The 26,096-nt window shown below is 43.3% G+C and overlaps 1 protein-coding gene across 1 annotated transcript in view; it reads right to left on the bottom strand.

Annotated features, from left to right (window-relative positions):
• Positions 1-3,704: 3,704 nt before the first annotated feature.
• The window catches only part of zfhx4 (zinc finger homeobox 4), a gene marked incomplete at its 5' end in the record, with an annotated part of 37,579 nt that continues 15,187 nt past the window's right edge, over positions 3,705-26,096 (bottom strand). The window contains 13 exon segments of the mRNA XM_034224932.1: positions 3,705-6,702; positions 6,704-7,048; positions 7,050-7,918; positions 7,921-8,055; positions 8,567-8,759; positions 8,761-10,688; positions 10,691-12,085; positions 12,088-12,148; positions 12,150-13,963; positions 14,138-14,258; positions 14,453-14,653; positions 15,666-15,799; positions 21,722-21,820. Of these exon segments, the coding sequence (XP_034080823.1) occupies positions 6,487-6,702; positions 6,704-7,048; positions 7,050-7,918; positions 7,921-8,055; positions 8,567-8,759; positions 8,761-10,688; positions 10,691-12,085; positions 12,088-12,148; positions 12,150-13,963; positions 14,138-14,258; positions 14,453-14,653; positions 15,666-15,799; positions 21,722-21,820 (7,511 nt within the window).

The raw sequence follows: 26,096 nt of genomic DNA, 5'->3' as shown, positions 1-26,096 counted from the left end.
TTGTTTCATCTGTCTTAAGCAATCCCATCTTGACGCCTTCACACGTCCCCATGTGGGGCTGTGTGCTCCTCAGAACAGATTGGGAAACAGCACAAACGATCTGCCGGGGAAGTCCCAGCGGGCTGCCATAACATGCTCGTTTGCCGACGTACCTCCTCTACTGCACGAGCCCATGTTTGATTTCTCTCAGGTCGCCCCTCCTTTTCTTTCTCTCCTGCTCTCACTTCTATCACACGCTCATTTTGCTGTCTATATCACCTTCTTTCTTTCCTTGTCCCTGACACTCTCTGTCAGCTTGTTGGCCTGTCTGTGTCTCTTTCTCCTCCTCCTTCACACCTCCTCCTCTTTCTCTTTAGCTTTCAAATACCTGTTAGTTGGCTGTGTCTTGTAGAAATGCCAGCAGTGATTGTCTCCTTCATCCACAATGCAATGATAAGGCAGGTGTTCTGCTGCTCAATCCATTTGCCTTCTTTTCTTTTGTACCTCGTGCAGGTATTGCAACGCCAAACACTCAAAGCAGGCCAGAAGAAAGATATATAAAAAAGATTAGAATGCTTTTTTCATGTTACATTGTGTGTGTGTTACATTGGCCTTTGTGGACGCCTGGGCAAATGGAGAAAAGCGCTCTTAATGTTTACTTCACATCTTAAAGAATGCATCGCTCTATCTTCTCACCCTTTACTGATGCGATGCTGAAAACTGTACAAACAATATTTACCTCTTCATTTTCTAAAAAAAACATGCTTTACTCATGGGGGTGAAAAAGTTTTACAGATTCAGCTGTTGGAAGTTGCATTACACCTGTTTGCAGAAAAAACAACAGGTTCTGCTTTGGTGCATACCCCCAAATACAGGAAGCAATAAATAATAAGATTTCATGTTGAGTATTTGTGCACGGGGGACAATGGTTTCCTGATATCTCAGGTGTAAAGCTTTGGTGGATGAATCGCAGGTGTAGGAGATATTGTGTGGTGGATGGAACACAGGTGCCGCAGTTATTTCCGGTCTGTGCCGTTAATCACTAACCCTGAAGCTGAAATATGGCTTGCAGTTTAGTGGTTTTAAAATAGAGTTCCCTTGACGGCATAGACATAATAATAATAAGGGCAAGATAAAGTCAGGAGACTGAGAATGTTTCATATAAATATGTGCTGCAAAATATGTTCTGATTTATCAGCGAATGTAGGCTCAAAGTGTGTAAGATAATAGAAACTAAAAAGGATCTGATGCTGTTGGCCTGATAACAATAATTTGACAGTTCAATTCCTATGCAGTAATCAGGACTTTGATGTAAGGAGCTGATTAATAACTAACTTTAAAAACGGCTGTTAACGGATTTAATGTGCAAATGCAGCCTTCTAAGTAAGAAGAACAAATGAGCGAGGACAAGCGAAGTCCTAAAACAGGAACACTTTTTTTGTTGGGCCAAAAACGTGTGTGTATTTATGCACATGCAATATAGATTTAAAATCCATAGATTACCTTATACATTAGCATACTGCAAACAAACAGAAACACAAGACTAAGGGCTTGTTTATCTAAAATATGATCTGTACGACTTCCTGTTCATTTATGATGGACCCATAAAGGAGTCAGAAAGTGTCAAAGGTTTCCATCAGAAACAGACTGTGTAAATATATGATTATAAGCCGTTTATCCTCGTTAAACGATGACAACATCGTAACGCCAATATGCAAGTGGCCTCAGATGTGATGTTGGTCAATATCTATTGACAGACAAATCATTGTTGTTGTTCTTTCGTTTCGTCATTGTCTAGGCCCAATGCATGAGGGGCTAAACTGGGAGCGAATGTGATTGGATTTTCAGTCTCCGTCATTAAATTCCCATGCGGGGAATACTAATTCCAGTATTTAGTGCGGTGATGCTAGGGCTTGCTTTCATCTTAAACTGATTCCAGTCTAATTAGATTGGGCATGTGGGGGGTGGTGGATGTATCCGTCTGGACTAATCCCTGCCTCTCTGTCCCAAACATTGTATTATCCAGAGAAAATCCATTGGCTGCAGGCTATTCAAAGGCAGATCTGCCTGAACTGCAGCCTCTGCACTGTATCATCTGGAAAGCTGTGGCTGGAAGGGTGCTCTGTGCAGAGGGTGGAACCTAATGGTCATGAGTGATCTATGGGTCGCAGAAAACGCCATTTCGAATTTACAGTAAACCTTTTATCGTGTATACAGGGCAAGACCGCTCACTGCTGAGGTGTCTTTAGCAAAACTGTGTCCAAACTATTCTCTTCAGAGGGCCTTTGTAGGAGGTGAATGGCACCCAAAATATGCTCACAACTATTGCAGTCTACGTGAAAAGAAAACATTGGTGCTACCCTTGTGTACACACACACATACACTGTGCATAGATCACCCTGTCATCTTGCTTGTGAATTACTAGCAAACCCCAGTGAAAACACGGTGTAAAGAGGTCCTTCTTCTGAAAAGGCCAGAAAAATGAAAGGCCTTCAGCCATTGTTCTCCTCAAAGGTCAAACGAAATTCAATCCCATAATATGGCGGGGGGAGCACTACGCTACCTCTGCAACTGTTTTCGCTTTAAGGGTGAGCAACAGGAAAGGGCCATTCAGCAGAACAGTTGCACCCTGTGCACCGAGCACATTCGTCAAGGACGAGGGGTGAAGTCAGGAGGGGGGAGAAAAAGCTGTTTTTGTGGTTTTTACATGTCGCGGCCGTTTCACTGCACACTGAAGTGTGTTAAGCGAAACAATAAAGGCTACAAGCGATTCTGCCAGAGTGAAAAGATCCTCATCTTCCCCTTCATTTTTGCTGCCCTTGTGAAATTTCATTAGGTGGATTTAACGACTTGTGAATGTCGGCTTTCTCCGTGACCCTGACACTGGTGGCGGACACGTCCCGCTGGCAGGGTGTGATGTATTGTGTTGAGGTTTTCCTGAGGTGCAATTTTTAATGTGACAGCATCTGTTGACCTCCGATCTAAAATGTCCCCCTCCTGTCTGACACTGACACACATTTCGTTTAATAATACAATTTTAAAAGCAGTAGTCGGCAGCACAAAACTCAATTTCACAATCATTTCATCTATCTATGTGTCTCTCTACCTACCAACGTATCTATCTATCTATATATGTATCTACCTATCTAACTAAATATCTAATTTGAAATTGAGACTAAATGTTATGTGATTCCCCCTTTCCTTGTCCTTACATACATACAGGATCACCATTCTTAGGTAATAACAAATAACCCAAATGTATGTTTATCCGTGTTTGTGATTTATCATTGTGGGCATTTTTTTCTTTTTATGGGAGGGGTCTAGAGCTGCACCTGATCAGATCCAGATTAGCACACACTTCCAAACATAATCCCCAGCATCTGCTTAGAGTCAGATTACCACAAATAGCATAATGACGGGAAATACCCATTATATGATTCGGAAATTCAGTCTGTCAGGGACTGGAGTAACAATCATTAGAGGGATGTTGACACAATACATACTTTGTTAGCAGTCAACTTGAACATTTTTGTATGATGCAATTGACAAGATCTAACCCAGAATTGAAAAAAAAGACAGTTGTATTGTGGGAAATAAACTTGGATGTATTATATATTCTGATTACAAACTAATCAGATACATTAAAAACAAGCCAATACAACTTCATGATAGGATGAGAACATTGAATGGTGAAAATGGAATAAAGAACATGTGATTAGACAAGATTGGTTTGCAGATACAGTTTTTAATGTATCACAACAATGAGCAACAAACATACTTGATGAACTATTTCCAGAAGTTGTTCAAATACCATCTACAATAAACGTCATTTCAACTATGACAACAGGTCTGTGACAAAATAAAAAAAAGGTTTCAAAACCATGTTATTACCGTGATACGGTACAGTTGAGACCTCAAACAGTACAGTAACAAAAACTAATGCGACTACTCTCTATATATAAAACATCAATAACATTTTTGGTTTAGTTTATTTAAAGTTTTAGCCATAGGGGCTTCTTCTTATTAAAACCTCAGGGTGCATTTCCTATGTAACCCAGATGTTGAAGAGTACATATTGTGTAGGATATGATTGCGCCATGAAAATCCCTTTGACATCCAGAAGAACAATTCCAATTTCAGCCTTTTGAAGGCTGTCCTCATAAACATGACACAATCCATCCATTTTTTTTAAAAAGTTCTTTTTTTTTTCTTTTTGGCTGCTGTGCAGTTGCAATATCTATGTACAGTTATATTGTTGGACCATCCTCTTTGTTGGTTTGTTAGCTTTTACCAGTCCTTGGTGTGGAAAGCGTCCTGTCTGATGCTAACATCTTAGCACATGATGCTAGCTGACAGTTCAGTCTTATAATGCTGAGCCACAGAGTGGGGAGAGGCAAAAAGCCAGAGTTGTGAAGCCTTTGGAATCAGGACAGTCGCTCATGTTTGTACAATGGCAGAATTGCACCTTGGGAGGCCAGGATGTCTCTTATGAAACACAATCGAAAAGTGTCTTCAGGATTAAAGTAAATGTTAAAATACTAAAAATCCAAATAATGACAATTAAAAAGCTCACGCAGAAAATGAAAACTGACATTTTGCTTTAAAACTTTGAAGAAAAAAAAAACACCTTTACAATAATAAAACAGAAGAGGAAATGTTACTGGATTTCATTGTTTGAAACAATAACTAAGCATGATTTGATTTAACCTGTCAAACAGTTGCATTACATGCTACTTGCTCATCTCAGAATAGGAAATACCAAAAGCAATACATTTTTGCATTTCTTCATATTAATAAATTTGTACCATGCACAGCCAACTACGAATATGTACAACAGCTTAGCTTTCTTTGTTCACAAGTCTTCGTCTTTCATACAAATAGCCTTCTGTTACTTTGGAATGAATCACATTGGTTTCAATTACCAAACTAGAAAGTGATTCGTAAAAAATTGAACACCCTTTGACAGCTTTCACATTCTTAGTTCCACAGCAAAATAACAAAATAATATCAAATAAAAAATAGCAAAGCAAAGCAATTAATGGATCAGTATTTTGTCTGGTAGAAAGTTGAGAGAATTTATGGCAAGCAAAATAACATTACACAGTAGCAGCAAAACTTTGTAAGGTAATACTTTGCAATGTTGAAATCATTTAAAAATTAAAATGTCGACTTTATCTGTAGATCATCAGAAGTGCCCGGAGAATTGATGGGAGGACGTCAACCTATGCAGTAAATGGCTGCGTTTAGGTGTAACACTGTTTTTAGTCCTACAAGTACATGAAAAATGTTTTTAATATACAACAAAAATGCTGTTGTCCCCCTTTTAAAGCAGCATAATTGCAAACGTAAATAATCATACCTTTTTTTTAACATTGTGACCAACTTGTACCTTAACAGTTTCAAGTATACAGTACTGCTTTCATGGATGCACCAATTGTTAAATAGGTCTATAGATTGTTAGGCATCAATCCTGTAACAAATATGGACCAATATGCTGCTGCAATAAACACAAATAATAATTAAACACAAACATACATACAAACAAACAAAAACCTATTAAATTAACAAATGGCCTACTCAAAAAAAAAGAAAGACAAATAAAAAAAAAATAAGTGCACTATAGTCCAGACACAAGCAGGTACCGTAACAGTACAGCAATTCACAAATGAAAAATGTTATATTCACATAATCCGAGAGAGTCTATCAAAACTAGAGTTATTACCTCTTCAGAAAAGGGTGTAAGCGGAGGTCAAAGTGAGAAGGTAAGAGTTGGCACAGATTAGTATATACTACAAGAAAAAAAGGGGGCGGGAAATAGATACAGCTTGTTGTAATACAAACTGGCAAACACAGGGGCATCATACACATTTACTTCACCATTCTAAATTCCCTCAGTGGCAAAACCATACTGTCTTTATAGGGCAAAACTAAAAGGATATGCACATCGTCCACTGTAACAGTAATATTGTCTCTTGGTACTCTATACACATCAAGGAAATGCGTCCGATAAAGCTTGACATGTTTTGGTTATAAGCCAAGTGTACCCAGGCTTGTTGCTGCTTTAACAAATGAGAAATGTTATGTTCTGACCTGAGAATTTAAAGCTACTGAATTACACCTATCTAAACTAAGAGAGATTCTCTTTGAGGGTTCTGGATCGTCATCCCATACAGTACATGCTAGCATTTGGAAAACAATCCAGCTGAGGTGCAATTTGCTATCGTGAGAGTTTTTGGCTTGAAACAAGCCCCCCCAAGGGAGCCTGTGGGATTTTTTCCTACTCCATGTTTTTGTATACAATATAAGCTCAGTCAAGCATCTGCAACAGTTCTGTCCATAACAAAAATCAATCAATATCTTGCCAGCATATCAATATGGGAAAAACAATCCTGAGTCAATCATTTGGTACTGTAATTTTTTGGGTTAAGAGAAACTTTGGAACTGCAGTTTAAAAAGTCTTATTTTTTTTCTTTTTTTTTCTTTTAGCAAGGGATCCTTTTGCCACTCCTACACACTGAACATATCCATTCTGATACTACTGAAGCTCGCGTCTAGGCCAGAGGCCGACTTAGCCTTGACTTCCAACGCGTTATCTAAGTCTTCCAGCTTCTGGCTTAGCTCATTGTCAGACTCATCTGAACAACTCTCGGTGGGTAGTGAGGTTGGAACCCCTGAGGTGCTGCAGGAAGTTGAGGTAACCGTTGAAGGTGAGGAGAGGGGGGGGAGGAGGAGAGGCAGACGGGGAGGAGGAAGCAGCTTTCCGGGCTGAGGTGGCCTGGAACAGGACATTTGGCCAGGACTTCATGGACAAGTGAGAGAGATGTGGAAAGGTGTTATTAGAAGAAGCTGCAGACTGCGAGGTAGATGTGGTGTTAGGAGGAGGGGAGCAGACAGAGTGAGGTAATAATCTAGTATGCTCTTTGGCATTTCTCATTGCTTGTTTGATTGTTTTCTCTTTGTGCAAGCTCGACTGAAGGTGTTGGCCAAGTGCTTCATTCCCGTTAACAACCACATTGCAGGCAACACAAGTGTAGTTGCTCACTGCCTTTCGAAGCACTGTCTCTTGCGGGGTCAGTAACAGGATGTCCTAAGTAACAGAAGGACTTCTGATGACGCACCACAGAATCTTCGTCAGCAAAAATCATCTGGCACTTCCTGCATATAAACTCATGCTTGACGGACGGTACAATAAAAGCGTCTGGAAAATCTATGGTACTTTTGGTATCTGTTTTCGGTTCTTCTTTTGTGCTTTCTTTTGAAGAGCCTTTATTGGTGTTATCCTTAGCCTTTATAGCTTCTTTTGGTTTGAGGGAGTTGGTGGTGCTCTGTATGCTCTGGGGTGTCTTCACAGAATGTAGTTTCTGTAGCTTCAGTTGTTGTTTCTGATGCTGCTCAATCTGTTTCTGCTGCTGCTGCTGTTGCTTCTGCAGGGAATCCTGGAGGGACTGCTGATACTGCTGGTACTGCTGCAGGAGAGCGGTCGTGGAGAGACCAGCGGCCATGGCAGCTTGTGGGACTGCTCCTGGGCCATATGGAAACAGGTTCTCCATTCCGCACATAGGTGGGAAGTAGCCACCAGCTTGGACCCCTGTAGGAAGCTGGGGAGAAAAGCAGTTCTGAAATCCAGGTAGAAAGTAGGGCAGGAACTGGCTACCCAAGAAAGAGCTGGGATCACTTGTGGCAAGAGCATTCTGAAGTGCCTGAAGCTGTGCGACGTCTAGTTGAGTCTCACTTGCTGCTTTCCCTTGAGCTGGACCATGTTTCTCCCTTTTCTTGGCCATGCTGGGGGTCGCAGGGCGTAGGCCGCTCTCGTTCTCTCTGTCCTTCGCCTTCATCTGCGCTGGCCTGTCTCCAGATTTCTTGCTGCTGTCTCTCTCTGTGTCTTTACCTTGCTGCTCTGTATGATTTACTGCTGCCAAAGGTGTGGAGGGAACAGGGAGGAGGAAGAGGAGGTGGGAGGAGGAGGAGGAGGAGTCTGCAGAAGAGTCTTGGTTGGGGTAGTGCTGAGAGACATGGCAGGAGAGGGGGTGGCTGGTGTAGGGAACCCAAGCATGCCAGCACCGGGAGACGCTAAAGCTGAAATACAGTGGTATATAAATATGGAAATATTTAATATTTAGATAGTCAAACCAAAATCACTATGGAAATTTAATGTTTATATGAAAAGATATAGGTGCTTAATTTGTCACTGGCTGAGTCTTAAACACTCTTGATAAGATTTTGTTATGGATCAAAACTGTCACATGCGCTTTATGATTATTTCAATCTGCCAATATATTATAATATAAATATACCAAACCTATAATAAGGAAACAACAAACAACACAAACAAAAGCCATGATATAGACACATTTGTTGTAAAAAATCTCTGAAATATCAATTAGCAGTTCAACTCTGATGATGACATTATGCATGCACTCCCACCATTTTGAATTTAAAATAGTTTTAAAAATAAGACTTTTTTGACAAACACCACTGTGATACAGAACAAACAGTAGTATAGTAGAAGAAAATAGTGCATGATAAAGTTCAGTTCATAAAGCTTCTAGTCTATTAAACTTTTTTTTTCACTGTCATACTAACTCACCGGGTGTGTTGGGTGGGAAAACAGGAAGTGATGATGGCCCATTGACCCCGGGAAGTAGCACTGGCGGAAGGCCAGATAACCCTGGGTAGCCTGAGGGTAGGCTGAGGCCATGAAGTGCATTATTGTTGTCCACTGCAGTCCTGTGCTGCTGGCCAGGCAGGATGAGTCCCTCACCAACTTTCATCATGCGGTCGAAGCTCTTGCTGGGCCATCAGTTGACGGACAGTGGTCGGTGCTAGGTAGTCCTTTTCTCTATCGACCTGGTTTACCAGGATTTCTTGCACTTTGGCCGATATGCTGTTTGGAAAGATGTGGTCTCGGACGGACATCCGGGCTGTGTACTTTATACAACACAGAGTACACTCAGGCCGGGGCCCTTCTGGTGAGCCTTGACTTATCATAAATGGCTTTCCAATGTTAATCTTGAATTTCTTTTCTTTAGCACGGGCATTCTGGAACCAGACCTGGACCACACGCTTGGGGAGTCCAATCTCATTGCCGAGCATCTCACACTCTTGCATTGTTGGAGTGCGGTAGTCACTAAAACAGGCTTTGAGGACTTTCAGTTGCAGGTTACTCATCTGCGTCCTGAATCGTTTGTGGCCTGGCCTATCCCCAGAATTGCTGCCTTTCCCCGACTTGAAGGGGTTGTTTGTCCCAAAGGGACTAGGAGAACTGGGATCAGCAAGGCTTGAAGATTCACTTCTGTCATTGAAGTCATCCATTTCATCGTCTCTGTAGCTGTAGTAAGAGTCACAGTCCCTTCCGGGGAAGCTGAGGGCAGGGCTCACCATGCTGTATTGGTATCTGTCGTTGCCGCCATCAGAACTTGATGCAATGCCACTCTTGTTGTCACTCAGCTTGTCTCCTCCATTGGTTGTGAGGCTCTCAACCTCATTGTTATTACCCTCATCTCCAGTTGTAGCATCGCTAATGGCTGTATTAATAGATGATGTCTCGTCAAAGTCCATCCTACTAAAATCATAAGATGAGGCTTCGGCTGAATTATTATTAGGCCCTTCAATTTCATCACAGTTTTCAGCTTTTAAGGATGAAGGGCTCAAGAAGTTTTTTAACTGAGCCTCAGATGGTTTGACTGGAGTTGAGGATGCAGCAGGCAGCTCATACTCATTTGGCTCAGTCTTGGTAGGCAGCTGTGGGTAGTCAAAGAAGTTATACTTATTTGGGCTTTCACCTCTTTCATTGTCTTGATTCATCATAGGGCTCGCTGGCAAGCTAAAGCCTGCTTGCTTAGCGTCATGCCAGTGTCTAGATCTTATGTGGCTATCTAGAGCAGATTTGGCCTTGAACAGTGCTCTGCAAAAAGGACATTTCTTGTGGGACTGGGAGGGACCTATAGCCCTGAACTGCCCTTTTCTCTCCCTTGCACGGGTGTTCTGGAACCAAACTTGCACTACTCTCTTCTTCAAGCCAACCTCACGTGCAATGTGGTCCAACATCTTCCTTGTTGGGTTAGAGTCAAGTAGGTATTTTTCATAGAGAACCTCCAGTTGTTCAGGCGTGATGGTGGTTCTCAAACGTTTATCTCTGTGTTGTTCTTCACTACTCATTCCACAATCTTTATCGATAGCACTTTCGTCCTTGTCATCAAGTTTTCTCTTCATTGACCCAGAGCCTGCAGCAGAGCCCAAACCAGAGCTTCCCTGAGATGGGATTTGAGGGAGGCCTCCGGATAACAGCTGGCTAGCCATTAGAGGGTTGTTTGGGTCAAATATCATATAGGGCATGTCCATAGGTCTTTCAAGAAACTGAGAGTGAAGGAATTGGTTTTGGGCAGCCAAGAAATGCATGTGCTGATGCTCCTGCCAGAGCTCCATAGTGGGGAATGCAATCTTACACTGGTCACACTGGTACTGAAGCATCTGATGGGGCAGGCTGTTTGTAAGAGAGGAAAGGGCCAGTGAGAGTGGACTTGAGGGCACAGCAGCTGCCTGTGGCTGGGAATGGGGTCTTGACATTTGTTGCTGGGGAGCTTTCTGTGGAGGTGGCTGAGGTGTGCTAGCCTTTGATGGTCGGGGTTCTGGTAGTGACTTCACCACAGGGGAGGGGGCAGTCTCAGTTGGTTTAGTTTCAGTTTCAGGGGCAATTTCTGGCTTTGGGAAGTTTTCCCCATACTGGCATGAGGAGAGGCCATCACAGGGGAGCTTGAACCAGAACTGCTGGCAGTTCCGTGAGACTGTTTGGGAGGCTCAAAAGGTGTTGGGGTCCTAGCTGGAACTGGGTCAATACTGTAATATTCCTCACACGTGCTCTCCTCATTCCCCTCCTCATCCTCATCCTTGTAACATAGCTTTTTCTGATGAGTAATAAGGTCAAAAATGCGTGGGAACACAATGTTGCATTTTTTACACTGGTACTGCATGTTAGTGGTTCTGATGTATCGCTCATTTGTCAGCTCTTTTTTCTCATTATCTTTAGAATCTGCCTGATTTTCATAGCTCTTGCGGGCTTTCTGACGGGCATTTTGGAACCACACCACAATGACCCGGGATGGTAGATTGAGCACAGTGGAAAGTTGCTCAATCTCATCGTCCTTTGGATAGGCATTAGTGTCAAAGAAATCTTGAAGTACCCTCAGCTGGAAATCAGTGAATCTGGTTCTAGAGGACCTCTTGTTGAAGGCGGATTCAGTTCTGTAGTATTCATGCGCACTGAGCGCTGGTTCAATTCGAATATCTTCCAATGTAGTAATTGGAGGAATACTAAAATTGTAGGGAGAGTCCTTACTCCGCTGTCTCTCTTTGAAGAGAGTGTTACGGAACCAGTGCTTTATGACTTTTTGTGGCAAGCCAGACTTCTCTGACATGTCCTGAATTTGATCTTCATTGGGAGAATTGTTAATGTCAAAGTTCGCACGGAGGATCTTCAGCTGGTCATCTGTGATACGGGTGCGTGGTCTTTTAAACTGGGACTGGCGGAGAAAGTTTGGATCAAGACCTAATTGTTGCTGGCAGAGCTGTGAAAGGTCTGAAGAGGAAAGGGACTCCATACCAGGCAGCTGGAGGGCTAGCTGATGTGACAGGCCTGGGTGCTGCATAGACTGCATCATCATAGGTGAAAATAGAGGCATATCCATGGGAACAGGGAGCTGCATTTGAGAAGGTGGTGGTGGAGGGGCAGTAGGTTGTTGAGGAGGGGGCTGTGGCTGGGCTGGTGGTGCCTGGTGAGATGGTTGGTTTTGGGCTGTATTGGGGGCAGAAACTGGTGAAGGTACTCGGGTTTGGGGCTTGGTCATTGATGTAGAGGGAGGTTGAGGAGCAGTCACCGGGGCTGGAGTAGTAGGTGGGGGAGGGGGAGGGGGTGGTAGCGCTGGTGGTGGAGTTTCAGGTGAAGCAGGGTTTATTGGATAGAGTTTGTCATAAGCCTCTCTGTACTGCTGGGCAAACTTCTCTAGCTCCACATATGGGAAGAATTGACTGTGCACATGTTCCTGATGGCTTTTGAGAATAAGCATATTGGAGAAGAGTTTCCCGCACATTCCACACTCAAGCTTATCGTGTTCATTTGCACTTGTTCAACTCCCTCTTTGTCTTCTTTTGGTTTTTTTTGTCTGTTTTCATTTGTACTGGATGACCAGTACAAATCCAAAGTTCTCCAGTAGTGCTTTGGCTGCATTGCCCCTTGCTCCTGACACAATGCGTGGAGGAGGAATCGATGGCTCAGAGAATTTGGATTTCCGAGGGTCTTTGCCGTCTTTTCCTCCATCACCGAATGCCTCGGCTGCATTTTCCATCTTTGCTCGATTTTCTTTCTTTCCGAGTTGGTCCTCTGCATCTTTGACATCTGAATTTCAGACAAACAGCTGGGACTCCATTTTGGATTTGTGGTTCTGCAATTGCTGGATTTTCTGTTGCTGCATTTGCATTTGGTTCTGAGAGGCTTGCTGCTGCTGCTGCTGCTGCTGCTGAGCCTGCTGCTGGGCCTGAGCATGCTGCAGCTGGTGTTGCTGCTGCATCTGCTGTTTCAAGTCTTCTAGGAATGATCCAGTAAGACCAGGCATTCCAAAAGCTGCTGCTGAGTGCATTGCAAGTTCTGGGCTTAGGTTGAACTCTGCTCCTGGGATGTAGAAGGGAAAGAGGAACTGTGGCTGTTGAAATTGCAGAAGTGCTTCTGGGGTCATTGGGAAATGGGGGAAGAAAGCTGGATTCAGGAACTGAGGCTGGAAGAAGGCAGCCTGTTGCTGGAGCTCATGTTGAAGCTGCATTTGCAATTGGGCTGCAGACTGCGCTGACTGGTGGCTGGCTGCCTGTGCTGAAAGATGGTCAGTAGTCATGAGTTGCTTTGAGTTGTTGCTGCTGTTAGTTTCTTTGGGTTCCACAGTGTTTTCTTTGTTAGCAGACGGTGTTCCACTTCGAGCAGTGTCTGCGTGGCTGCTGTTCGCTTGCACGCTTGGGGATGGGCTTTTTGCAGTCACTGGGCCACTGGTGCCAGTGATACTGCTACTGCTGCTCATTTCGGTTTTGGCTGTTCTGGCTTTGGTCTGGTGGAGCACTGACCTCATATGAATTTCAAGAGTTGAGCTTTGGCTGTAGGCAACATTGCATGTATTGCATTTGAATGGTTTGTTGTCAATGCTGTTGCTCGTCTCTTGTGGGACTGGGCTTGACGCCTCTTGAAGAACCTTCTTCAACTTATGCAGGTGGGACACTGAATTATAGTGGACAAGTAGGATGTTCTTTTGGGTGAAGGACTCCTTACATACTGTGCACTTGTAAGGCCGTGAAGGGTCCAAGAATTTCTCCATCGTAAAGTTGGGCCCTTTCCTAAATGGTAGGGTCCTTTTTGGTTCTGATCCCATCTCATCAAGCAGAGATCCACTATCACTTTCAGTAGGACTAGGCTTTTCTTCCTGATCCATTTCCTCATCTTTGTCTAAGTCATGCTCAAAGGCCTGAGCTTCCTCCAAGGCCCTGGCTTCGCTCTCAGTGATATCTCCGTTCAGTGGCAGATTTCCTATGAGTTGCTGCACCTCAGCTTCACTTAGTTCAGGGTGCCCGGTCTCCAAATGCTTCTTGAGCGCCAGGAATGTCCTGAAGCTGCGCTGGCAAAGGCTGCACATAGTGGCTGCTCTAATGGCATGGTATTGGGAATGTATCTGAAGCTTCTGCATTGTCTTAAAGGCTAGGCTGCAGTGGTTGCAACGATATTTGTAGACATGACGCTCAGATACTGAGAGCTGCTGTTGTTGCTGCTGGAGCCTCTGGAGCTCACTGAGATGGTCCTGTAGGGTATCAGGGGACTTGCTATCATGTCCTAATCCGCTAGCTCTCTTCCAGCCTGGGGCCTCTGAGGCTTCCTTTGGGGGCTTAAGTTCCTCAGCCTGCAGATCCAATTCATTTTTGTCTTGGTTGTTCAGCTCATCCTTTGAGATGTTTCCTAAAAGTAGAAAATACAATTTGAAGTACAATAATACACAACATAATTTATTTTGCAATAATATTTTCCTGATATTTTCTTTTTCGAAAAACGGAATGAACCCAATTATTAAACATGTATATATTTATATAATAAAGTCAACAATAAATGACTGAGATATTAAATTCTGCTCACCTTGAGACTTCCCTGGCCCATCAGTAAGAGAGGTAGAGGAATCCATTGAAGACAGAACTTTGTCTTGTCCAGTTTGGGGATGCATTGTATTATTTGGTGTTGCTGTGTCAGGTCCAACAACCTATCAACACAAAATAACATTTATTATTATATGCATTTGTTAATGATGATACAACACTTTCTATATGTCTAGAAAACAATAATTTTAAGGGACACAATACACTTTTCCATTTTACCAGAATTTGCAAAAACATGTTTGCTGACACACATAAGCAAACAAACACACACATCTTCATAATCATTACTTCAACCTACATTCATAATCAGCTTTTCCACGCAGTCAGGGGCCACACTGTGGAGGTGGGTGAGATGCAGCTGCAGGTGAATCTTGTTGCTCAGGACATCCTGGCACAGTGGGCAGCGAATCACTGGCTGCATGGAATGCTGGGACATCACATGGAGCTGCATACGGTTGGCATCTTTACTGCTGTAGTTGCAATATGGACACTGCTGAACCTTAAAAAAAGAAGATGGAAAAATAAGTATCTGATTGGGACTGGAAAAAAATAACAGCATGTGCAGAAATAACTTTTAGCATAACGTGTCCTCTTAAGTGCCATACTTTTTTACAAAATAGAGCCTATAGCATGTTTACTAAAGAAGCCAGAGATCACCTCTCAAAAAAAAAGATTTTAAAACTGATGTCTTCTGCACTGTTAGCGGTCAAATCTGCTCATCTATAAAATCATCCTTTCTCTTCTGCACTGCCCACCTACCGCATCCCACCAACCTCCATACCCACCTTAACACAGAAAATGTAGATCAACCATGTTCATGTAATTCACTTAAGTCTCTCAACTTATGCAATTTTATTAGCAGAAAACACGAATGGCTAGAATTTCTAATCAGTATTACAGATGACAAGGTGTGTACTCTACCAAGCTGCGCCATGCCCTCATTACAGGGAGTACTCTGAACATAGCTGCCCTCCCCACCACCTGTCTTAATAGAATCCATTTCTGAAATGACTAAGTCCTCCCTCCTTGCAGGGCCCAGAAACCAGACAAGCTAATACTTCATAATCTAATTTAAAAAACACATATCATTTAAGAGATGCAAAAGGGGGAAAGAAGCAGGGAGGGAGGCCTAAGGCTAGTGCAGGTATTCCACTTAAGAGCACAAAGACTGGGATACTGCGCTTGATGCTAAAAAGCTCTGTCAGGGAGGGAATGCCGGGCAGCGTTTAACCCTTTGATAGAAAGCTGGCGCCAGCAATTGCTAAATGCTTAGCTTAGCATTTCTACTACTTACAGTTCATAAGTATCTTCCCATTAGCTCGTCCCAAAGTGACAGTGAAGGTTAGATTTCATTAGTGCTTATGAAGGAGAATCTGCTTCATTAACTATTGTCTTTTTGTAACAAACATGAATCAATCTATTTTGAATTGCCAGATATCCACTTTAATTAACTCAAGCTCAACAACATTCAGATATATTTTCATTAGAAAAGCGAAAATAAAAATCTTTACCTGCTCATTTGCAGAGGTCTTCCCCTCAGCAGACTTTGGCCTTTTGGGCGGGCTTTCGTTTTGCCGATCTGGCAGGAGGGAATGTTTCGCCATAGCATTCGGTCCGGTAACCTCTTTGGATGTGGCATTCATTCCTGGCAGACGGTGGAGGGAGGGAGAGAAGGGGAGACAAAGTCAGAACGTTAAACATTGAAAATGAAAACAACAGTTTTAAAAAAAAACACAAAGCTGCAAAATTACAAAATGATTGATGGCTAAACAGTAGATTTATGTTTTAAATTGAGCTTTTTGGAATTACTTCTGGAGCAAAATGACATATTAAACATAAGAGCCATGTCACTTTGATATATAGCGTCCCATAAATCACACATACATACTGTATGAGAAATATTATTTTAGAACATATCTAGTGCATAAAACTGAGCGAATACATTGAGATGTCTGACATTTTTTGGCTTCTAGTCCACAAAGTCAAAGGACTATTAACAAACATATTACATAGTTAATAAGATAAACACATTTACATCATTAATATTCAATGAGACATAGGTGATGATTAAAATAATGATTTGACACCAAGACAACACAAGCTTGGATACAACTGCATAATTCACATTCATATACACTGACGTGTTTCCGCCCTGAGGACATGTGAAATGGAGAAAAACTCGAGCAGGCTCATTATCACAGCAAGACATACATTAAATGTTATGGTAATATTATACACTTCATTAGTTCATATACATTTCCCCAGCTGCCTCGACAACTTCTCTGTCTGAACAAGATGCTACATTTCGGGGCTTGGTCACGCCTGGTGGTACAGTAGCGGCGCTGCTTGTGTGTATCTGTTTGTGTGTGTGCGTGTAAGCGTGTGTGACGTTAACAGCGGGGCTCAATGTGGAGAGATCAGCCTCTGGTTGTATTTAGTAAATGCTGCAGCCACTGATAAATCTTTCATTAGCCTCATCCTGAGATACAAGGCATGCAGGCTCTGCTATACTCTGCCACTGCAATTTACCCACTCGGCACAACACAAAGACACAGCGACTCTCCCTCCTTCCTTCCCTCCCCCCTCTCCCTTGCACTCTTCCTCCCTCTCTCCCTAAGCCATCACCCCCCTCCTCTTGCCTCCCCTCCCTCGTCTGGTCACTCAAGGCAATATGTGAGCCTCACTCTTGCGAATCAACGCTTCACGCTAGATGCACAAATGGAAAAAAAAGGGAAATCAAAGCACTGATACATGGAAAGGGGGGTTTGAAAAAAACATTTTGTATTTCATATTATTCTGTGGCTCGTGTTTGTATTGGGCGCATATCAATTCCTCCGGCCCGTTCATGCATTTTAATTCTGTTGCATTAAGTAGGCGTTCCACTTATTTTATTTGTAATCCCCTATATCTGGAGCCTGAAATATTGGCCTGTCAAGGAAAGTGACAAGAGAGAGAGAGGGAGAGGGAGGGAGGAAGAAAGAGAGGGAGAGCGGAGAATACAAAAAAAACACAAGGGCACAATGTGAATTTCCAAGAACATCCGAGAATTGCTCTGCAGCTCAGAATAGTGAGGTAATCTCGTCTTCCACTGCTTGTGATGGCCCCTGCAGGGCTTATGTGTGTGTGTTTCTGTGTCCATGCATGTGTGTGTGCTTCATGACAGGCCTGTGACACTTCATTGGTCAGATGGGTGCAGCCTAGAAGCACCCGTCTCATCACCTGACCTTTTCCAAAGCCTCCGCCCGCCCGCTATATTTGTTATGACCATTTCTAATTTCAACTTTCAATTTTTGCCCCCGTCTTGCAGTCAATTTGCAACTAAATTACATCCCTGCAAAAGGAGATGAGGCGATTGTCAGACAAGGGGGCTGAAAACACATTTACAATGCGGCGGGGGAAAGAGCCCACAGATCACCTTTGATTACTGTCATATCCAATGTAAATATATAGTATGTTTGTGTATCATGTGTGTGTGCCTGCGACACGTAGATCTGTCCTTCTGGTTTAGATTTGCCTACGACCTCGCGCTTTCATCAACACTTGTGACACCCGTGTGGAGTAGAAGAAAAAACGTTGGTTAACCTTGAATGTTGAGAGAGCAGTTGTCTCTATGGCCACTTAGGAGCTTGAAATGGCAAGGCCTACGAATGTGAATAATAACGTTGTTTTGTGACATAGAACGGCATGCAAAATTGTAGAATATCCTCCAGATATGATCACCTGTATCACAAATACATTTGGCGGCTTGAACAACCCAAACTCTATCCACTTATACGAGAAAACCACATATCCTTGTAAGCAGTTTCACATCCTCTTATTTTCCTTTGTCTCTGCGCCACACATTTAATGTCCCTTTTCCTGCCTATTCTTTCCCCTCCATCCCTTCATCTTTAGGTGGGCTCCACCAGCTGCAGCCCAGTGAAGCGGAGGGGCAGAATAAACCTGACACCGTTCCCCCCCCCCCCCCACCAATGACAAATGTCTGCATGCAGCAGGACCTTGCTTGATTAGATAAATCAAAAGGTGATTTATGACACTCAACCCCTTTTGCATTGCAGGGGGAGAGAGCGGCACACTCACCACCCATCTTTATTTGCAACTGTCAATGGTGTTTAGGGAGCTGCATACACACACTTCTGTACAGACAAGTGGGCGCTCCAATGGAGTACCGAGGTAGAGAAACAGAAATGATAGAAAGGGAGAGAGAAGCTCTAAACACCTCAGGATATTTCTGTCTCAAATTGTTCCTCAAAAGGCAGGGGCACCATCATGGCTAATGCTTTTTCACAATTTGCTTTAGAATCTGCCCTTTGTGTCGAAAGGGTGAGACTTTCTGTGCAAACTGAACCAAGCCAATTCGATTTTCACCCAAATAAACATATCATTGAATCCTTATATTCCTCCAACTTCAACACAATCTTTTTTTGTACAAGCTGCAAAACAATTAGATTCCATTCCTGACATTTTGAAAATAAAAAAGGCCCATAAACAGAGCAGAAGAGCATAGTGTTGGGAGGCGGGGGGGCTGTCAATTAAGAAGGAGCAGGCTGGGTGGCGGCAGCTTGGATTTAGTATTCAATTTAGCTGTCCTGAGCCCTGGCAGACTGGCTAAGGTTACAGAGTAGTAAATCTAGGAGGGAGAGCTGGCCAAAACAGGCGAGGGAGGGCCGGCCAGCATGATTTACTGGCCTACTGCTCCGAGGTTACGCATTAGGCTGACCCCCGGTCACCTGATAACATTACAGCAACACACTCTGAACCCCAAACTCCCACTGAAGCACTCAGCAGGCCCGGATCTAGCCGGAGGGAGGCAGACAGAAAGAGTGGGAAGGAGTGAGATGTAGAGAAATAGTCAGATGTTGAGGGAGAGAAAAGGCAGTTAAACAGCAGCTGTCTTGTAGTTTGTGTTTTTTTAATGACTAGCCCTCCTTTTCTCTGCCATCTCCAGCTCGTCTTCTAATGAGAGATAAATATGAGCATGGCCTTGTCACATTTGACAAATCGTCTGAGACGTTCAACAAGCTGTCATTACTCAGAAAAGCACACATACATGCACAAAGAAATAGCTGCAGGCCTGTAATTAAACATGCTAATAACTTTAATATATTTTAATCTCATTTTGGGGAGACAGGAAAAGGAGCACAGCTCTCAACTCGAAGTGGAATCATTTGCAAGATGCATGCAAATAATAAAGAAAAGACTGAAAATATTCTAAATGTACATGATGATGAACAAGCTAATATGGAATATCTAACATCTGATTTGCATGCGATTCCACTTGGTCTCCCACCCATAGCTGCCCAATGCAAAATTGTACTGGAAATTAATACATAATTTGCCTGTAAGAACAATGAGTCATTTCTTTGCTAATTTGAAGCAGGTAGAGATCTCCTAAGTGTGCCTGACAGGCTCATTTCCATGGGAGGGCCTTTGTTTAGTTGGTTATTTATAAGAAGTGGGGCCCTGAGCCATGGTCGTGACATGCACCATCTACACACAGCACAAAGCTATCTGGAAGTAATCCACATCGGGGACATTTGCATGGAAAATGTAACATGGATTATAATTAATCTAAAGTGACATGGGATTATAAAAGACAACGTAAATGAAGCAAAGGGGAAAGAACTCTCTGTGTCTTTCCTTGCCCCTCCCCCCCATATGTATTTCTCTGTCTCTCTTTCCCCCTCTCCATCTATCTGCCCCTCTTTGTTTAAAGGATCTCGGTCTTGGAGATGAAGTGCGCAAACACACTGCTCAGTTGGTCACACTTTAATCCCATCCCTGGAGATCTCCACACACACACCACACACACACACACAACACACACACACACACACACAACACACACACACACACACACACACACACACACACACACACACACACACACACACACACACACACACACACACACACAACACACACACAACCCCAACACCACACACACACACACCCACACACACCACACACACACACACACACACACACACAGCTTGCCAGAGATTGGGTCTGAGGATAGAGATGCTAAATCTTACTACTTACGCTGGAAACAGAGAAAAACAAGGCCCTGTCTCTGATGATAACCCTAGCATAACAACGCGCTGACACTCCACGCTCCCTTTTGCGTTTCCTGGCATTTTGACTTTCTGAAACCTCATGTAATCCAAATGCAAAAATAAATCACCACTAGCGATAATACATCTGGCTTTCTAGCCAAATTTGCAGCCGACCCCGATGCAACAAATTATTCAAAAAGGTTCTGCTTTATTAAATACATTCCTGACATCTGATAAACCACACTAGGGGACACGCACATACGTAAGCGTGATTTAAAGAAGGAGGAACCTGGACACTTTTTTTGTGTGCGGTGGTGTTAAATGACGCCGGCAGTAATATGCGGCGGTAAATGCATGGATGGTGGTTCCCCGCCAGTCCGTCAGACAGGCCTGTCAGAGAGATAGAGCTGAAAGATAGATGACTAGCTAAACTAATAGGCCCCAGCCTCACTCAGCTCTCCTTCTGCCTCATTGAGCCTCACATTATGGAGCTAGGTATGGCATGCTAGGAAGAGGAGGTGGGGAGGGAGTTTGAGATGGATAGAGGAAGGTGTGTGAGTTGGGGGGGGGGGGGATTGAGTGGGGCAGGATACATTAGTAGAGGGAGAAAGAATGAGAAAGAGAACCCCATGCAATGACAGAGAGAAAAAAAAAAAGCACCCCATGCAATATTCATCCCCAGCCATGGATTTCCATCTCATACATAAAAAGACCATATGAATTCTTATTTGGGTAAATCAAATCTAACAAAGCCAGGGCTATCCCAACCACAGCCTTGCAGCGGAGGCATTATGTGCTCCCTACCTCGCCCCAAAATAACAAAAAACACCAAGCCGTCTTGTAGGGATTGTGGCCCCTCCCCGCTTACAGTATTGCCATTCTTACAAATGGATAAACAGTGCTTTCTATCGTGTGCTCTTTTGCTATCTGAGGTAATGCCCGGTGATAGGGTCACAGATTGGACAACAATTAAGGGATGGATTGAGACGGGGGAAAAACAGGAGAGAAAGAAAAATGAAGGGAGGGAAAAAAACTAATTTAAGTGTTGCAAGGATGCGGTGCAATATTAGAAAAACATATACACAGCCCCCCCCCCATCTAATCCTGCGCTTATGAAAAATTAATATGTCATCGGAGAGGGCACAAGAACGAGAAAAGATTAATGCAAGGCGCTTATAAATTACAAGCACGCAAACTGATTTGATTAAAAAATAATCTGGGGCCTGGACATTGCCTGGTAATATCCACAACACTCAACTTATCCCTTTTTTTCTCTCTCTCCTTCTTACCCGGTCTTTCTCTTTTTCTCTTTCTGTCAGATGGAAACGATTAAAGCAGGTCACATGGAGGCTAGTCAGCAGCGTCCACATGTTACACACACATGTTAGAAACCTTATCTAAAGGCGAGAGAGAGATGGACGATAACTTATAAAAGAAGGGAAGCTTGCGTTTCATATGTGTTTTGTATGCGTGTTTGTGTGTGTACAGTGTGTGTGAGTGTGTGTACTTACGGTCAGTTCTCCTGCTGTCAGTCGAGTCTCGGTCAGTGAGGTTGAGTCCAGGCCCGGAGGAAGAGCGAGGGGGTCTCTCACCATCCTCAGCAGTGTCTTCTGAAAATGAACAGAAGAAAGGTCTACATTACCCATAATGCTCCTGAAAAAACGACGAACTGCCAGAAAACAGGGAAGTTGTTGACAAAAAACACTCATTTTGGTTTCCTTGCTACAGAAGGAATTTTAAAAACCATGTATGTACTTTAAGAAAAAACCTAATATTATTTACTGGTTTATACATTTCCTCAAAAAATTTAAAATATTTCCCCTTTCCTTCCATATATTCTCATACATTAATTCTTATTCTTCTTATTTCAGGTTAGAGAGCTGTTAATTATACATGAAAACATTTTACTCTTTCAATATAAAACACTATTGAATGAAAATGCTATCCATTCTACTTTATTAGAGACCAGTAATAACAGTATCCTATAGCCCATGCCTGCTCAACTCTATAAAGCCAAAGTGAAAATTAAAAATCCATGCAGAGAGTGTGTAGATGTTCACTACCGTACTGCATATAGATATTGTATTACCTCTGTTAAAAATATGCGCGCATGCACAGACACACACATGCAAACCAACACACACACGTGCAGCTCTGTACTATTAGCAGATTAGCCTGCCCATCTCTGAGAGTTCAGCCCCTTGTTTGATAATTCTGTGTATCTGCAGTGTTCTGCCAGTGGATTAAACGGTGTGTGTGCGTGTGTGTGAGAGAGAGAGAGAGAGAGAGAGAGAGAGACAGAGAGAGAGAGAGAGAGAGAGAGAAAGTGTGTGTGGACAAGTGTGTATGTGTGTATATGTGTCGCCAGCGCAAGCTAACACTAATCCTAGCCGAGCCCCAGCGCTCCCTTTCATCCAGCCATCATTTGTCTCCGGCTGGGCTGATGTCACTTTGTAATGAATTTTGAGCAGTCTGAGAGAGGCCAGATAACCAGGCATGCACACACACACATAACACACACACACACACACACACACACACACACACACACACACACACACACACACACACACACACACACACACACACACACACACACACACACACACACACACACACACACACACACACACACACACACACACACACACACACACACACACACACACACAACCCTCCTCCATCTCAGAGTAGCACACACAAATGCAAAATCAAACAGAAACACTTGCACACAGGCGTCAAATCATACACACACGGTATCATATTCACACACACACACAAAACGCAAAACCGTTAAAAATTTCATGTCTTCTAAACGGGGGGAAGGGGGGGGTCTCTCTCACCACAAACCCCTCACTCTGCCAGGGAAGGGAACTGGTGAATGTGTGTGTTTGTGTGTAAAATAGCTGCGCTCATCAATCCTGCTTTGCCTTAATAACCATATTTTACAACACACACACACACACACACACACGCACACACACACACTCACACTCATATTCATAGAAATCAGGCAAAGGGTGCATTGAGGTCAGCCTGCATTTGCATACAATCACTTTGGCCATTGTATGACGAGAACAGGGGTCTGCGAAACCCCCCTCGGAAACATGATATGATTAACCCTTTCGCATACAGCAGAGTGCACACACATGCAACCACACACACACACCAACACACACAGACAGACACATAGACTAAGTGCTGGCGCCGTTTCTCTAAGCGCCAACACATTAAGTGGACATTATATACAGCATGAAATTTTCATGGCAGATGCTGGCATGTGATTGAGGAGAAAAATCGTGACTGTGTGTGTTTTTGTCCATGTTGTATTTTTTGCACATGCGTGTGAGTGCTGTACACATTTTGTACACACAGTCTATTTCAAGGTGTATGTGTGTGTCCTTGTGCATGTGTGTGTTTGTGTGTGTGAGAGAGACTGGGACTGCACTCTGCTCCTGATGTTTTATTAATACGTTGGTGACAACGGGGATGAAATATCTCCTGTCAGCCAAGAGAGCCCGGGCTGCAGAAATTGCCATTTTCACTGCCGGTGCTGCAGCGTCCATCTTTGTATTTTAATTCACCCCACCTTCTTACGGAGGGAAGGGGGAAGGCAAGCATGTGTGTGTGCTTTTGTGTAAATGTTGTGGTGTGAAGTGGGTTTGAAAGTCTTTCATCACTGGTTTATCTTTTCTCTATAGTTGACTTTTGTTCGATGCCAAGGAGAAGCAAATGGCACAAATCGAACAGCATTTTTCACAGAAGAGTGAGAAGAGAAGGGGAGGAAAGGGGGGTGATAAACAGAAATTCAGTGAGAGAAAAATAAACTCTAAGATCTCACATATATACTGCAAGGTCAGGACAATGTCTCAAAGGAAATAATTTATAAAAACGCCAAACGCAGAAGAAAGAAAAAACATAGTTGTATCTCTTTGTCATGGACTGCTTTCATTCCTTCCCTGCACTGCATGTAAAAATGTAAAACACAATCGCTCTGATCGAAAACTACCTGCTTTTGCTAATTACTTTTAAACTGTTATTATTATGTTTGTTATAATATCACTATAATAATAAACTGTAGCTTTTATTGCATACCATAAATACATTTATTTTCATAACTCCTGTGGCTTTACCATGAGCACATTCTCGACAACATACTCAGAGTAATTAGTTTATGTAATTCAAATAAAAACTATTTTGATACTGCTTGATATGATGTTTGCAAGAGATGACTGCATATGTTATATTATCATTTTAAAGCAATTCAACTTTAAAGTTACGTTTTTCTTAAACAACAAGGAGCAGAGGACGAGTGTGGGGTGGTAGATGATCATGACGTCCACCATCTTAACAAACCTCTAGGGGGCAGTCTACCTGTAGCTAGATAGGACACAAGAGAGAAGAGACAATGAACAGAGAGAGGGAACAGAGGGAGGAATGAGGGTGAAGAGTGGGTGAAGAAAGAGAAAAAGACAGAGAAAAGGAGGGGTGATCATCTGGGCCTCATCAGTGGGGTTTTTTCTCACTCCTTTCCCCTGTAGTCGGTTAGATCTATGGTGTGTGTGTGTGTGTGTGTGTGTGTGTGTGTGCGTGCGTGCATGGGGGAAATGTGTTTCCACGCTGAGGACATTCCCAGACGAGTTCTCCCGATACATCAGTGCAGCGTCTGCCCTCTGACTGACCCTGACAGTCACACACAGCACGAGTGTGTGTGTGCGTGCGCGTGTGTTTATGTGGATGCGCGCCATTGATCAAGTGAGTGAGACAGTGACTGCATGTGTTTGCATGTGAGTTGTCATGTGCAAGTGTGTGTGTGAGAGAAACAGTGAGACAGAGGAGAGGGTTCTGCAGCAGGGACTCTTAACCATCAACTTAATCGCTACCAGAGAACGTGCAGAGCAAAACATTCGCAGTCACCTCACACACCACACACACACACACACACACACACACACACACACACACACACACACACACACACACACACACACACACACACACACACACACACACACACACACACACACACACACACACACACACACACACACACACACACACACACACACACACACACACACACACACACGGAGTGGGTCAGGCTGTGGAGGGTGTGTGATTTTGGAAGCCTGGTGGGACTCTCTTTGATGTGGGTCGGTCGGAACATTAAAGCCGGCCGGTGAACTCGAGCTAACCACAGACCATGGGTCCGATTACCCTGCAACCAACACCGGCCTATATTTAACCGTTAAGAGAGGAAGAGTAATTAAGTGAGTCTTGATCAGGGACGAAAGCCAAATCTGCTTTAACTTTTTAACTATTAATTGGATGCCAGTGTAACCGCTGGATGAAAAACTCTCCTGTTCTTCCAATACAAAAAATCAACCAAACATGATGACTAATTCTTAGGAGACAATATGTTCTGAATTATTGCTGATTTGAGTACAAATATCTAGTCGAAAACATCACAGTCAGAAACAGTTTCGGACAGAAGGAAAGGAAGATATATAAAAAGAGATGTTTGGAAAGAAAGAATAGACATATGGGAGATGGAGGCAATGGAGGATGTATTGAAAGTGTCAGTGTGTGTGTGTGTGCCCTCGAGCTGTATAATGACCTGCTCTGAGACCACTCGCTCCCCTTCCCCTCTCCCCCTGAGGGCCCATAACCGCCATGCCGGGTCATTATGTGCCCGGTGGAGGACTCAGCCGTATGGCACACAACCGTAGAGCAGTGCCACGCGGAGCAACTGGACACAGAGGCTCCAAAAATGGCTGAATTCATTAGCCGGGGCCGAGCTGCCTCTAATTTGCTTCCTTAGGGCTAGGATGGTGCTCATTAAAGGGGGTAAAAATAAATCCTTTTTACATTATTGTTTATCTTAAA

Source organism: Gymnodraco acuticeps, unplaced genomic scaffold (assembly GCF_902827175.1).
Source record: "Gymnodraco acuticeps unplaced genomic scaffold, fGymAcu1.1, whole genome shotgun sequence".
Lineage (NCBI taxonomy): Eukaryota > Metazoa > Chordata > Actinopteri > Perciformes > Bathydraconidae > Gymnodraco > Gymnodraco acuticeps.
The sequence above is the reverse complement of the archived record's forward strand: the minus strand, read 5'-3'. Positions and strand labels throughout refer to the sequence as shown.